At 38.3% G+C, this 15426-nt stretch overlaps 1 protein-coding gene across 3 annotated transcripts in view; it reads right to left on the bottom strand.

Moving 5' to 3' along the window:
* gphnb (gephyrin b) overlaps nt 1-15426 on the bottom strand; it is a 178487-nt gene that overhangs the window by 24271 nt on the left and 138790 nt on the right. For 2 of the 3 annotated variants that reach the window (XM_055149401.1, XM_055149400.1), the window contains one exon: nt 2168-2210. In XM_055149401.1, coding sequence (XP_055005376.1) covers nt 2168-2210 — 43 coding nt within the window. Of the gene's footprint in view, nt 1-2167; nt 2211-7053; nt 7111-15426 lie in introns of all 3 variants that reach the window. The other variant, XM_055149399.1, reaches the window with a different exon arrangement.

The following is a 15426-nucleotide window of genomic DNA, read 5'->3' as shown; positions in this document are numbered from 1 at the left end:
CTCCGGAGTGTCTTATAGTGTGTAAAATACGCTAAGTCAGTTTTGCTCAAAGATAGATAATTGGATTTTTTTTTTAAAGTACAGTTTTACAATATTCAGTAGACCCACATAGTTTGAGTTGGCCAACACAATTTCAACACTAAACTGTGGTGAACTGAATTCACTGAGGTGTATCTAATCTCCTCCCTGTGTTTGTGCGCCTCTCCTGTCCCCTCTGTGTCTCCGAGCAGAGGGATACATCCATGGCTAGCTTTGATTCGTCGTGACCTACTTTCTCTGTTCTAAACATGTACCAAAGAAGAAGGCTGCAGTATTTCCAAGCCATGGCACACACTAACTACCACCTCTGGCAAAACAACACATACATGTAAATAAGTACACAAACAGCAGTATTTAGGCCCGCGGAGAAACACATGTACGGAACACGTGTGAGGACAACTGGATTAAGATATTAATAGAACGCAATAAGCCACATGCGACTCATAACACTGTACCCGTGAGCTGAAATTATTATTAAAGGTCCTTGTGAGTTTTAAATCATGTTATAATGTTGTTACCTCATCAAAAACAAACCTAATCCCAGTTTATTAGTTTGAAAATGCCAGGGCTGAAATGATCCAAATGATTCTAATGAAGGTGTACGGAGTTTAAAAACACAGTGGAGCACTTCCTGTATTACCACATGACATCACAAGGTGGAACATAGTGTATAATGTTGTTTCCTCGTCATAAACAAACCTGGAGTTGTGTTTTGTTTTATTCACACGTGTTTAAATGCACAAACCCTGCATATTTAGGCTGAGTTCTTCTCTCAAACAGAAAAAAAACTCTGTTCCACCTTGTGATGTAATGTGGATATACAGGAAATGGACCTCTTCATTTTAAACTCCTTCACCTTCACTACTAGAATCACTGGGATGATTTCCACTCTGGAATTGTCTGTCTCCACTGAACAAAACCTAAAAGGAGCTGTTAACTTGAAAACTACCGCATGAGTAAAAGGTTTGTTTACTCTTTAATTAATTTTTTATGTGTTTATTTATTTAATTCATAAAGTATAAAAAGACATCAAAGACATATTTAGTCCTGGTTTGGTCCTGGTTTAGTCCTGGTTCAGTTCTGGTTCATTTCTGGTTCAGCCCTGGTTTAGACCTGGTTTAGACCTGGTTCAGACCTGGTTTAGTTCTGGTTTAGTTCTGGTTTAGTCCTGGTTCAATCCTGGTTTAGACTGGGTTTAGACCTGTTTTTTTTTCCTGCTTTAGTCCTGGTTTAGACCTAGTTTAGCCCTGGTTTAGTCCTGGTTTCAACCTATTTCAGCTCTGGTTTAGTTCGGGTTCAGTCCTGGTTTAGCCCTGTTTTAGTCCTGTTTTGGTCCTGTATTAGACCTGATTTAGTCCTGGTTTAGTCCTGGTTCAGTCCTGGTTTAGATCAGTTTTTTTCCTGCTTTAGTCCTGGTTTAGACCTCGTTTAGCCCTGGTTTAGTCCTGGTTCAGTCCTGGTTTAGACCTGTTTTTTTCCTGCTTTAGTCCTGGTTTAGACCTAGTTTAGCCCTGGTTTAGTCCTGGTTTCGACCTGGTTTTGTCCAGATTCATTCCTGTTTTAGTCCTGGTTCAGTCCTGGTTTAGACCTGTTTTTTTCCTGCTTTAGTCCTGGTTTAGACCTAGTTTAGCCCTGGTTTAGTCCTCGTTTTGACCTGGTTTTGTCCAGGTTCAGTCCTGGTTTAGTCCTGTTTTAGGCCTGGTTTAGACCTGATATGTCCTGGTTTAGTCCTGGTTCAGTCCTGGTTTATTACTGTTTTAGTCCTGGTTTAGGCCTGGTTTAGACCTGATATGTCCTGGTTTAGTCCTGGTTCAGTCCATATACAGCGCAAAAGTTTGGCATCTTCGCACACTGATGTTATTTGAAGATCAACGACTGTTATTTCGTTGAGTTTCTTAAAGTGCTGCAATAGTCGTGTAACATTTTACATTTTAAACACAGTAATATTATAATGTAACAAATAACTTTGAAATGACAGAAACAAGTCATAAATAACACATTACAGTTTTGAAGTCACTTGTCCAACAGTGATTATAACACAACTTAAACCTCACAAGTGTCAATTTTGCGTAATATAGAAAAGCACCTTTAAGTGTCACGTAGTATTTATAGTAGTATTTATACTCACTTGCTCTGAGTATATTCTCTTTGCTGCTGCACCTGGACTGCACCTGTAAGCAGAGGGAGAGGTGGGAGAGAGAACATGGGCCAGAGGGGGCAGTGGTCACTCGTATTAAAACATGCTTCAAATCAAACACGTGATACAGAACAGACAGTGCACAAGCAGAGGCCAGGCTGTGTTTTTGTCCAGCTGCACACACCGCGACATCTCCAACATCAACCCAAAACGAACGCTCACCTGACCGCCCCATGGTGCTTAAAAACATCGCAATAGTTTCATAAAAGGACTAAAAATTAATTCTCTGTAAGCCTAGATTGATATATGGGATTTTGGGGTTTGTAATCAGCAGTGGTGTACAAAAGTAAACGTACAATTTGTAGGTATCTGTACTTTACTTACGTGTGTTTTCCAGTGGGTACTTTTTACTTTTACTCACTACATTTGAGAGTGTGTATCTGTACTTTCTACTCCACTACATTTTAGATCTGGACTGAAAAGTAATAAGTAATTTTAAGGTTTGAGACTTATTTTTAGCCTTTTTAATCTGAGTTAATGTCCCAACTTTGAGTAAAACAAACACACAAAAAACAAAAAACAGCTAGAAAATTAAGAAAATGTTTGAATTACTTAAAATCAGCGAATTTCTTGATCAAAATCACTACATTTTATCCTTTAATTGTTCCAAAAAACTGCAAAGTACTTTAACTTTTGACTCTTAAAGTACATTTTTAAACAGATACTTCAGTAGTTTTACTTTTAATTGAGTTTTTTTTGTTTTGTTCATGTGATACTTTTACTTTTACTTGAGTAACCCTTTTCCCTTGTATCTGCACTTTTACTTAAGTAACAAAATTGAGTACTTCATCCACCGCTGGTAATCAGAGGTGGGTAGTACTTACATTTACTAGAGTAATTTTTTTCATACATTTTTAATTCTCTGAGAAAGAATTTTACTTTTACTTACTAAAAGTTTTGTTTACTTTTCCCCAGTGGTGGAAGAGACATTTCTGTATTTTTACTTTTATATAATTATGCCGTATTTGACACAAGTCTCTTACTATTTTCGCTACTTATTTTATTTTTTACGTAATGTTTATATTGTGATGTGTGAGCTACTGTGTCCAAATCATGTCTAAAAGTTCATCGAAATATGTTTCAAAGCAGCACAGGGCAATCAGGTGAGAGCATTAAAATACACTGATACATACAAGAAGTACTTAAAGATCAGGACAAAGGCAGCCACATAGAAGTCAGAACAGATGTATAGTCAGAATGTAGTGTAGGAATCTGGAGTGAGAGGCAATGGCCCGCCCTAAACTGGACTAAAACTGGACTAGAACTGGACTAAAACTGCATTAAAACTGTAGTATACTGGACTACCTGGACTAATAGGGCTGGACTGAGTTTCCCAAAATGCCTTTTAGCATTATTTTTTACAATTCATATCTTTATTTGTGACATTTTGAGAACTTTTCATCATTTATAAGTTGTAATATTGTTTTGAATTGTTGAGCGCTATGGCAACGGTGTTAATTTTTCATTGCTCTAAACCCCACGGACAGGGAACTACTTTAAATAGTACTCTAAATACTACAGGCTAAATGTCTATTCTTGGTGGAATACACATTAAATACACATTAAAATGGGAAAATGGACCATTGGCACTAAAATAAATAAATAAGTAAATAAATAAATGAATAATAATATTAATAATAATAATAATAATAATAATAATAATAATAATAAAGTAAAGTAAAGTTAAAGTAAAGTAAAATAAAACCAAGTAAACTAAATAAAGTAAAGTTAAAATAAAACAAAACCAAAGTAAAGTAAAGTAAAGTAAAGTAAAAGTAAAGTAAAGTAAGTAAAGGTAAAGTAAAGTAAAACCAAGAAAAGTAAAGTAAAGTAAACTAAGTAAAGTAAGGTTAAAGTAAGGTTAAAGTAAAGTTAAAGTAAACCCAAGTAAAACCAAGCAAAGCAAAGCAAAGTAAAATAAACCAAGTAAAGTAAAGTAAAGTAAAGTAAACCAAAGTAAAATAACCAATATGTAATTGATGTTTTTGATTAATTGGGAATACTCTTGCCCCAAAATTTCAATAGCCTATATTTTTAGAGTAAAATAATATTCAAATATTTAACTGAAACTAAAATACAAAAAAAAGCTAAAAAAGTAATAACTGATTTATAATATAATCATAGTAAAACATTAACATTTTGTGGATATTTAAATCTTATCGTTTACATTTTTGGGAAACTCAGTCTTATAACCAGTCGTCTGAATACGATATATTTTTAACCCAGCTAAGAGTTTCGTGGGAGGGCACCACACAGCCGAGGTGGAGGTGGGTGATGGCGGTGACGCGGTGGAGAGTTTAGCATGACGTGGTTCCAAAAGCTAACCAAGAAACAAACGTAAAAAAAAAAAATAAAAAATTAAACAGCAAAAGACTATAGACAAAAAACTCCACTAAACTACATCGTCTACACACATGACCACACCAGACGCTACTGAAGCAAAGCATGTCATTTTTATCCCCAAAAATCCAGACACACAAATGCACAAAAAGACATCGGACGGAGTGTCGGAAATATCGCACAGAGAAAAAAAGAGAGCAAGACAAAAAAGTGAACGACAAGACCAGGGCGGAGGAAAAGAGGAAAAACACTGTAAAAAAAGAACACCCAAAAGAGTTAACATGGCTTGAATTCAGAATCTGGACTTGAAGAACACGTATTATGTGAATTTGACTTGTTTTTTGCTTTTAACCATGTTATAATGCGACATATTTTGCATCATTTGCGCTTATAGAGGTGACTGCTCTGTGCTGGTTAGGAAAAGTGCTTTTGGACACCTCTCTTTTGCTTATCGAGCAGAATAACATGGAACACAGAGCAGCTCATGTACGAGAACTTTCAACACTGGCAGGATTTTCTAAAGCTTTAAAACAGTGGTTGTTCAATGGTCAAATATGTCAAAATGTTTAACTAAATTACATTGTTTTCTGGTTTCCTTACATTGTTTCATTCTCATTGTTGTTTGTTTCGCACGATCATAAACGATAAACTTTTTTGTCTTTGTTAACATTATTATTAGTTTGTACGACCATAAACGAAAACAAAAAATCCTTACATTCTTTCATTCTCGTTGTTTGTTTCGCACGATCATAAACGATAAACTTTTTCGCCTTCGTTAACATTATTATTAATTTGTACGACCATAAAAAAGGAAAAAGAATCCTTACATTCTTTCATTCTCATTGTTGTTTGTTTCGCACGATCATAAACGATAAACTTTTTCCGCCTTCATTAACATTATTATTAATTTGTACGACCATAAAAAAGGGAAAAAAATCCTTACATTCTTTCATTCTCATTGTTGTTTGTTTCACACGATCATAAACGATAAACTTTTTCACCTTCGTTAACATTATTATTAATTTGTATGACCGTAAACAGGGGAAAAAAAAATAAAAAATAAGAACTAGGAAGAAAGTGATTGTATTTGTGGTAGAAATTTTAGTTTGTAAAATAATCGGCGCAATGACTTTAAACAGTCCAACACCGTAGACACATTTTAAACAGAGTATAGACTGTTGTGTTTTGGGAAATATGGAGTTTGATGAATTGTGCATTGAGTTTAGTTTGTTTTAATTTATATTTTGTCTCTTATATGTACAGTGAGTGAAATTGTGCATGGGTTTGGTACCTTTGTTTCAGCTCGAACCCTTCCTGTCATGACCCATGTAGTCATGGTTTATATTTTGCTCCTTTTCCCCTTCTCTTCTTTCAGCGACCTCAAAAACTGACTGTCTTTTGCAGTGAATTGGTCGTGGATTCTCGGCCGCCATCGCAAACAACTTTGTGCGAATTGCGAGGAAGCTACACTTTGAAAAAGCCTCTAAAAACCGCTGCATAAACCACGTAATCCCCACGCGTTTGATTGACAACCTAACAGCCAATAGATAATGAGGGAGCCTCGTTTTCTATTGGCTGATGTTTATCTGGCCTCACTACGCCCACAGTTGATAGATTTTCATTCTTTTTTTTCTGGTCATCATAATTACAAGGCTGCTGCATCTCTGTAATGGTGCTTTAAACTTTCACTGACAATTTGAAACAAAAAAGAAATCCTCCATACAACCTTTAACTCTTGGTTTAACTCTTGACTTTGAACTTGAAATGAACTGTTTGAAATTAATTAGTTTGTACAGTGAGTTTACTGGTTTTATATATTTTTGTGTGATTGTTGTTGTACTTTCTCTGTCCTGTAGATGACTTCTTATCAACCTACCGAGGGACTGAAGATGGAAATGAGCCACGCTGCTATAATCTTTATATATTTACATTTTAAACGTTCATTAACATGTGCTGACCCTTTCCAAATAAATAAATAAGAATAAGAAATTTTCTGATATACTTATAATTGTGTTTCCTCATCACAGACAAACCCGGAGTTGTGTTTTTGTTTCATTCTCACATGTTTAACTCACAAACTTTGCATATTTAGGCTGAGTTCTTCTCTCAAAGAGAAAACACTCTGTTCCACTGACTGTGTTTTTAAACTCCACGCACTTTTACTAGAATAATTTGAACAATTTTAGCCCTGGAATTGCCAATCTCTACTGAACTTAAGGTAAAAGGAGCTGTTAACTTGAAAACATGTCGTATATTCGAGGCCTGATGATTAGATAAATCTCATCAAAACGACTCAAAATTCTGAATTCAAGTCATTTTAACTCTTGTGGATATAATTTTTCGCAGTGAAGTTTTGGAAAAGAGAAAAGGAGGGACAGGAGAGGACATAGGACATAGAGTGAGGAGGTGGGGACAGGGGCGTTTGTTTTGCGCGCTCCTTGAGGTGGGTGAGGGGAGAGGTGGGCGGGGATAGTTACTCGAGAGCTGAAGGTCCTCCTGCGATCATCTTTTAGGCCCTCCAACCTACACTGGAGCTAGTGGAGATAGATAGATAAAGCATTGGGATCACATCAGTGCTTCTGTCAGCACACAGACACACACACGGACAGGACGGAGGACACAGCCACTACAGAGGCAACTACGGCAACACCACAAGGACAAAAGAAGGACAAAAAGACAAGAAGGCTTTGGGCGAGCTGGGGAAGTCGCCTACAACTACGGCATGTACCTGTAAATCACGGGATGGGATTATTATTTGAACCAGTGAAGCAGTGTGGTGAGAGGGCGAGAGCTTAACCCGCTGCACCACACTGATATTTGAAGAAGAGCTGAAACTAAAATTGAACTTTAAATAAACCTGATTAATCCGTGTGTCATTTGTTTATTCATTTTTCAAAGTAAAACCAAAAATAAGAAAACGAAAAAAACAACGATTTTCTTCATTATTTGTCTCAAAAACCAAAATGAAAAAACAGATAATGATTTATTTTTTTCAGTTTCTGATTTTGTGTTTAAAATGAATAATGGAAAAAAAGGATAACGGACATTTTCCGTTTCCGTGACTTAACCTTGCAATGCAGGACATTTGCACCGCATATGGACTGAACCAGGACTAAAACAGGACTAAACCAGGACTAAAACGTTTTCAGTCCCGGTCTGGTCCCACTCTCAGTCCCGGTCTCGGTCCCGGTCTGGTCCCGGTCTCAATCACGGTTTGGTCCTGGTCTGATCCCGGTTTCAGCCCCGGTTTGGTCCCAGCCTCAGTCCCGGTCTGGTCCCAGTCTCAGTCCTGGTCTGGTCCAAGTCTCAGTTCTGGTCTGGTGCTGATCTGGTCCCGGTCTCAGTCCTGGTCTGAACCTGGCCTCAGTCCCGGTCTGGTCATGATCTCAGCCCCGGTCTCAGCCCCGGTCTCAATCACGGTCTGGTCCTGGTCTGGTCCTGGTCTGGTCCCAGTCTGGTCCCAGTCTCCGTCCTGGTCTGAGTCCTGGTCTGAGTCCTGGTCTGGTCCTGGTCTCAGTCCTGATCTGAGTCCCGGTCCTGGTCCCGGACTCAGTCCCGCTCTGGTTCCGGTCTGGCCCTGGACCTGGTTTAGTCCTGGCTCAGTCCGGCATCTCAGTTTAAGTCACGAAAACGGGAAATGAAAGTTATAATTTTTTTTTTTCCATTTTTCATTTAAACACAAAATCACAAACTGAAAAAAACAAATCTTTATCCGTTTTTTCATTTTGGTTTTAACAACAAATAATGAAGAAAATACTACTTTTTTCGTTTTCTTATTTTTGGTTTTATATTGAAAAACAAATGAATGAATGATACACAGATTCTGATTCCATTTTGCTTTTTCCCATTTAAACGATCTAAGTTGGTTCAACACATTTTTGTCCAGATCAGTGAAAATGAATTGAATTAAAACATATTTCCGAGTAGGTCCAACTAGAATTATTTACTATAATCTGACTTAACATTTTTGACACTCTGACTTTATTGAATCTGTGCTCTGTCTTCATGGAAAATTCAGCCTCAATTCTATCTTTAGTTAGTTTTACAAATTTGCAATAAAATTAAACATTCAGACAGATTAGGGAGTGGACAGTGAGTTGTGGATGTTAAAGACTTTACAAATTAGGTCAAAACTTCACTTCTGAGTTTACAAAAGTGGGTCTTTTTGGTAGCCTGATTCATCAGCCAGTTTCACTTCGTGGAAACTGTCTGACCTCGCAGCGTAAGAATTTGTTCGCTCGACGGTAGGCGGGTACTTTTTTCATTTAACCAATCGCTGCTATTTGGTCGTGACGTATGTAATGCGCCACTAATGGAGCTAACTGGTATATTAAGCTCTTCCGAAATCCTGTAGGAAGAAGGGCAATAACGTTGCTCCCCTTGATAAATTTCACCAAACATTCTCTTTGTTCCGACTTTAAATTCTCGATCTTGGGAATCGCTGACAACACAGAATGCATGTCTCTTTGCTGATTGGCTGGGGCCCGGACTCGCACTTCCGAGGTTTTTGCGAACCGTTTTGTGTATTCCGATTCCTGACCCAGTCACTGGAGAGAAATGAAACTGAGCAGAGGCACAAGGTGGCGCCAGCCTGTCTATCTTTTTGTTTGAAAGTGTAACAAACATTATAATATTATAATAACACAACAGACTGAAATCATCTTGACATAAAAACATTTGGGAGTGTTTGCATGACATTTAAATGAACTGTTTAGTTAGATTTTTGATTTAATAAAAGTTAGCATTAGCTTTGAATATATATAGGATCAGATTGGACAGTTTTAATCTAATAAAATTTGACTAGAGAAGTTTGTGACGGCTACAAAACTGGGTCAGAGTATCTCCAAAACTCGCACTCTAACAATCCTGAGTATTTATCGAATGTGGTCCAAGGAAGGACGCCCTTTTCTAGGTCAAACAAACGACTGTTGCTTAACTCAAACCAACCCAAGGATCCTCTAGTCAAGTATTCGCGGCATTTGTAAAGTCTTTAGAAAGTTTGTAAAGTCTTTAACAAGTTTTCAATGACATCCAACTCAGAAAAAAAACCATAAAGATAGAATTGGGGCTGAAATGGCCATGATAACTGATAACTGAGCCTATTCATTTCATTTTCAAGAACAATTCTCTCCAAGAAAGTTTGTCATGACTAAGTTGCATTTGTGTGCTGCAGAACTACACAAGTGAAAGTTTTTTTTGGCCAGTTTTCACGTAGGGGGCGCTATAAGCAACACCGGCCTCATCAATCTGTATATCATTCGTTCATTCGTTTTTCAAAATAAAACCAAAATTAAGAAAACGAAAAAACAACTATTTTCTTTATTATTTGTCTCCAAAACCAAAATGAAAAAACAAATAACGATTAGTTTTTTCAATTTTCGATTTTGTGCTTAATGAAGAATGATTTCCCTTTTCCGTGACTTTTACCCTGCAAACAAACTGAACCAGGTCTAAACCAGGACTAAACCAGGACTGAACCAGTACTGAGTGTCGGGACGGGCCTGGAGGTGCGCCCATGTAGACTGTCAGGTGATCAGGCCTGAGACTGGGACCAAACTGGGACTAGACTGGGACTGAGACCAGGACTGAGCCGAGGACCAGACCAAAACTGAGACAGGGACCAGACCAGGACCAGACCGTAACTGAGACCATGACTGAGACCGGGACTAGACCGTGATTGAGACCGGGACTGAGACCGGGACTGAGACCAGGACTAGACCGCGATTGAGACCGGGACTGAGACGGGACTGAGACCAGGACTAGACCGCGATTGAGACCGGGACTGAGCCTGGGAACAGACTGGGGCTGAGACCAGGACTGAGACCAGGACTGAAACCAGGACCAGACCGTGATTGAGACAGGGACTGAGACCAGGACCAGACCGGGACCAGACTGGAACTGAGACCGAGACCAGACTGGGACTGAGAAGTTTAGATGTAGTTTAGTCCTGGTTCAGTCCTGTTTAGTCCTGTTTTAATCCTCTTTTAGTCCTGTTTTAGTCCTGGTTCAGTCCTGGGTTAGTCCTGGTTCAATCCTGGTTTAGACCAGGTTCAGTCGAGGTTTAGACCTGTTTTAGTCTTATTTTAGTCCTGGGTCAGTCCGTATGCGGCACAAAAGTCCGGCATCGCAGTTTAAGTCACGGAAACGGGAAATGAACATTATCTGTTTTTCCATTATTCATTTAAACACAAAATCAAAAACTGAAAAAACTAATCATTATCCGTTTTTTCGTTTTGGTTTTGGAGACAAATAATGAAGAAAATAGCTGTTTTTTGTTTTGTTTTGTTTTCTTATTTTTGGTTTTATTTTGAAAAACAAACGAACGAATGATACACAGATTCTCATCTTTATCAGAATAGTCCTGTAGTATTTTCATGCTGTGCAAAGAACGCTTGATAAAAGAAGCAAAAATAGTAAAGAAAAAAAGATGAAAAGAGCTAAAAACAGCTACAGCAAGACACAAAAGAGAAAAAATATACACAAAAAGCACATACAAACTAACCCAACAACTTCACCAACACAAAATATCATACTGTAACATTACACAAGTCGGAGCTACTTTCCGAGAAGCTAAAGCGTTGTGGGTAACTGACTCAAACTCGAATAAAACAGATCGTACCGTGGAGGGGCGACTTTTGCAGATGTGGAAATGAGAGGGGGAAAGGGGCAGGGCTAAAGCAATGGGCGTGGTCAATGACGGGAGGCGGGGCCAGTCAGACACACTCTTATCTAATCTATACTGCGGATATAATGTCAAAATGGAGACAAAAGAGGCAAATGAAAGACAGAAAATGCACTGAAATGTATGTAGGAATGAAAATGATTATAGTGTGTAATAAATTGAATATTTATTAAGCTAGAAGGATTTGGTACAAGCTTATAAAATGTCGAGGAGAAAATTCAGTTTGTTGACTGGACAAAAGTTAGTTTGGTTGAAGACGTTTCGCAGCTCATCCAAGCTGCTTCTTCAGTTCTGGTCTGAATGCTGGTGGATATTTCCTTATATCTGTCTGCAGGGAAGAGCTAACTACAATGAAATTACTCTGAAACTAACACATCTACTTGTTTACACTTTCTGTTTGTTAGTTTGGCCTGTTGACTTGTACTGGATGTAGGGTCTAATTAGCATAACAATTCAGGGCCATAATGGTGCTCCCTCACCTCTGGACCTGACCTGGCTACACCTGTTGTTCTCTTATTTGTTTTGATTTAGGTTTGATGATGGAGTTGTAAATAAGAGATAGATGGTGTCCGAGGCCTCCATTTCTGTTTAGAGAAGGATTCTCTTTCTTGACAAAAATTGCTTTTTTAACTCCCCTCTCAAACCAATTCTTTTCTCTGGCTAAAATCTGTACCTGTCTTCAAATGAGTGGCCCGTGGCTTTTAAGTGGAGATGTACGGCAGACTGAGGTCCTATGTTGGTACATCCTCTTGTGAAGTAGCTGTTTAGTTTCTCTAGTGTAGACTGCTCACTGCAGTCTTCACTAAACTGAGTGGAGTAGACCACATTGTTTTGTTTGCGGCTTGGTGTTTTGTCCTTTGGGTGGACCAGTTTCTGTCTCAAGAGTGTTTTGTCTCAAGAGTGTTCTAAAATCTTAGAATTGAATAGAAAACTGCAGTATTTATGGGTTACAGCTTTGTGTTTGGAAGTGATATCTTGATATAATTTTATTTAGTTTACTCCCATACACTACCGGTCAAAAGAACACCAAACTTTTTCTATTTTTTTTACTCTTTACTGTTGACCAAAATGTATTCTTAACTTTTGATTCATGAAAGTGTCCTCCTTTGACAAATATAACAGCTGAACACACTCGTGGCTCGTTCTTTTTACAATAGAAATCAAATATTCTTCAGAAAGTTCTTCTCAAGTCTGTTGCAGAAGTTCCCATAAATGTGTGTTTCTTGTCTTTCACTCTTCTGTCCAGTTCATCCCAAACCAGCTCGATGGGGTTTAAGTCTGGACACTGTGCTGGACACTCCATGTTTTCAAGTTTAACCATCTTGTTCTTTTTTCCTGAGGTAGTTTTGGCAGAGCTTGGACTTGTGTTTTGTATCTTTTATCTTTTTTGGCTGTTCAGTTCCATTTCAAGCTCTTCATTGGACTTGCACGACTTGAATTGCAATAAATAACTGGAAAAATTAGGGTGTTCTAAAACTTTTGACCAGTAGTGGATGTTTATTTTTTCATGATCGATTCCGATACTGATTTTCTTGACTGATGGCCGATAAGTAGGGTGACCAGTAATAATAAAATTGTGAAACAAGTGTGTAATCAAGGAAAATTGTTACGTGCTCAGAACTAATGTGAGTCAATATAGTCACATTTTCTTTGTGTTTTGGTCATTTTTAACCAGCTTTTCTGTATTTTACTTAAACAAATGACAATTTATGCATCTCTTTACTGTTGGCAGGGATCAGATTGGTCAAAAATAGGGACACCTGGGACATTTCTTGTATAAAACTGGGACAAATCACTGGTTTTGGATAAATCTGCTGGGACAGGGGACACAGGGCTCAAAACTGGGACTGTCTGGTCTGGTCAACCAACCAGTAAGCTTTGCCGATACTTTAATGCCGATATTTCATGCCAATTTTGATGTACAGTTATATTTTGAGGAGTGTCCTCTTTGTTTGGACTGAAGTTAACTCTAAAGCTTCCAATAAAGATTTATCTGGGTCCTTTAATCTGGTGGTGGAGACTTAGAAAATATCACCAATACCGGAGCTTTATGGCCGATAGCCGATACACCCAAAAGTGTAAATATTGCCTCCAATAGATGTTGGGAGTATCGCTTTAGTAGCTATAGTGTTAGTATATTCCAGTATGGTGGAATTGTACCATATTGGATTAGAAATTGATCTCTTGGCTCTTCATCTGACTGAAAAAAAGCATTTCGCTGTCTATAGGTGGCAGGATTTAGAGAAATAATTAGAGATGTAGAAATCTGATACTGGTATTGATACTGGTGCTGATACTGAAAAATTAGCTGGATCGGATATCCAATATTCCAAATATTGATTCAGTCGATATCCTGGTTGAGCCAATAGATTTATTAGGGATGTAACGATATCCAAATCTCTCAGCACGATATTATCACGATATACATCTCACGGAACAATATTTAGTACGATATTTTGGAGAGGCTGATATAATTGTAGATAGGACACTTTTAAATGCTTTTAAAATACCCTGACAAGATTTTGGTGTGAATTATTTCCATCAAAATCCCAAGAATTCAAGTAAAAACATATTCTTTCACGTTGAAATGAATCATGGGATATGTAGTTCCCAATGTTTATTAGTAATTGTAACTGTAAAACAATACATTTAAGCACAGAAACTTGTGATTCGATATATTGTGAGATGTTTGACAATATTTCAATTACTGTTACATCCCTAACATTTATGTAACACGATAATTTACTGGTAGTAGCTGGACCAGAAAGTCTCAGAATGTTAGAGCTTTTATTTATTCAAAGTCGTTCTGTGGTGAATTGAGAGATAAATAACAGCTGGATCAGTCCTGTCTTATTTTAATTTTGTTTAAAGGACATAAATGCTGTTTTCAGTCTCTCAGTTAGAGACACAGACGCACAATTAGCAGCATAAAACCAGATGCTTGTGACGGATTCTGGATTAAAAAGTAATCTACAAATGTCTCTACTCATACAGAGGAAGATAAGATAGGTGGCGCTGCAGGCTTTCTCCATTTCTCCATCACTCTTCCACGCGGGACAGTTACATAATTTGTCAAACGGCGCCTCATTCTTCAGGCTGTTCGCTATTGTTGAGCTGAAGAACGGCTGAAGTCGCTAATTGAAATGCACCGACAAAATGATGAATAACCAATCTGGCTCTGACACGCCGATCGCTCGCTCTCCTCGCCTGTCATCGCCACGGAAACCGGCGACGGGTTGTCATGGATACGTGCCAGGAAGATCAGAGATGGGTTAACGAGGAGGAGCGCGCTGCCAGATCCGTGCGCCGAATCCGTAACGGGGCCAAGACTTAGGGGCGGGAGGGCGGAGGGCGGGGGGAGGGGGGGAAATCAATGGACCAATAATAGGGCTGTTAAAGAGATGCCCCAGGAAAGGATTAGCTCAGCACCGATCTAACGGAGCTGTCAAATACATTATGTAAACAAGAGTAAGTATTTCGCATAGACGTCAAAATGCGAGTGTCAAAACGCACGTCAACTTTTTAAAGGGGCTGTACGTGATTATTTTTGACTCTTGTGAGCTTTAAGGCGTGTTAGAAAGCTGTTACCTCCTCAAAAACAAACCTGGAGTTGTGTTTTGTTTCATTCACACATGTTTAAGTAATCCTGATTTATTTGTCTGTCTACATCTCCAAAGCTCAAAATGCTCTGTTCCACCTTGTGATGTCATGAAGAGGTACTCCAAAAATATCGAAATATCAATATATCACATCGTTTAAAGGGACAGTTTGGAATTTTAGACATAGGACCTCATTTCCTAGTGAGCCAGAATGTTGGAGACGTGTGGAGAGGCTTATTTTAAATATTCCATCCAGTCCTTGTATTTGCAGAGGTCACTGGTGTTAGACTAGTGCATGTCAATGACCATAGTTATCCTGCCACTAAAAACAGTCTTACCCACTCCACAAAACACCTGAAGCAAATCTATTATTACACCAGACTGTCGATGTGAATGTCTGTGTTGATAGAATAAGTTTAGAAGTAAAACCAACCTTGCATTTGAAGGATATGTCTGAGCAGCAGCAGCGAGTTGTACTTCCTGATAGAAAGCTTGGCAGTGGCGGACTGATATATGAGAGAATAGTCCCTCAACATGCGACAATTCATGCGATGCAAGGTTAGTTTTAT

Source organism: Boleophthalmus pectinirostris, unplaced genomic scaffold, assembly GCF_026225935.1.
Source record: "Boleophthalmus pectinirostris isolate CB_2022bp ecotype Guang Dong unplaced genomic scaffold, ASM2622593v1 HiC_scaffold_13, whole genome shotgun sequence".
In the NCBI taxonomy this organism is placed as follows: Eukaryota; Metazoa; Chordata; class Actinopteri; order Gobiiformes; family Gobiidae; genus Boleophthalmus; species Boleophthalmus pectinirostris.
This window is presented reverse-complemented; position numbering and strand designations above follow the sequence as displayed.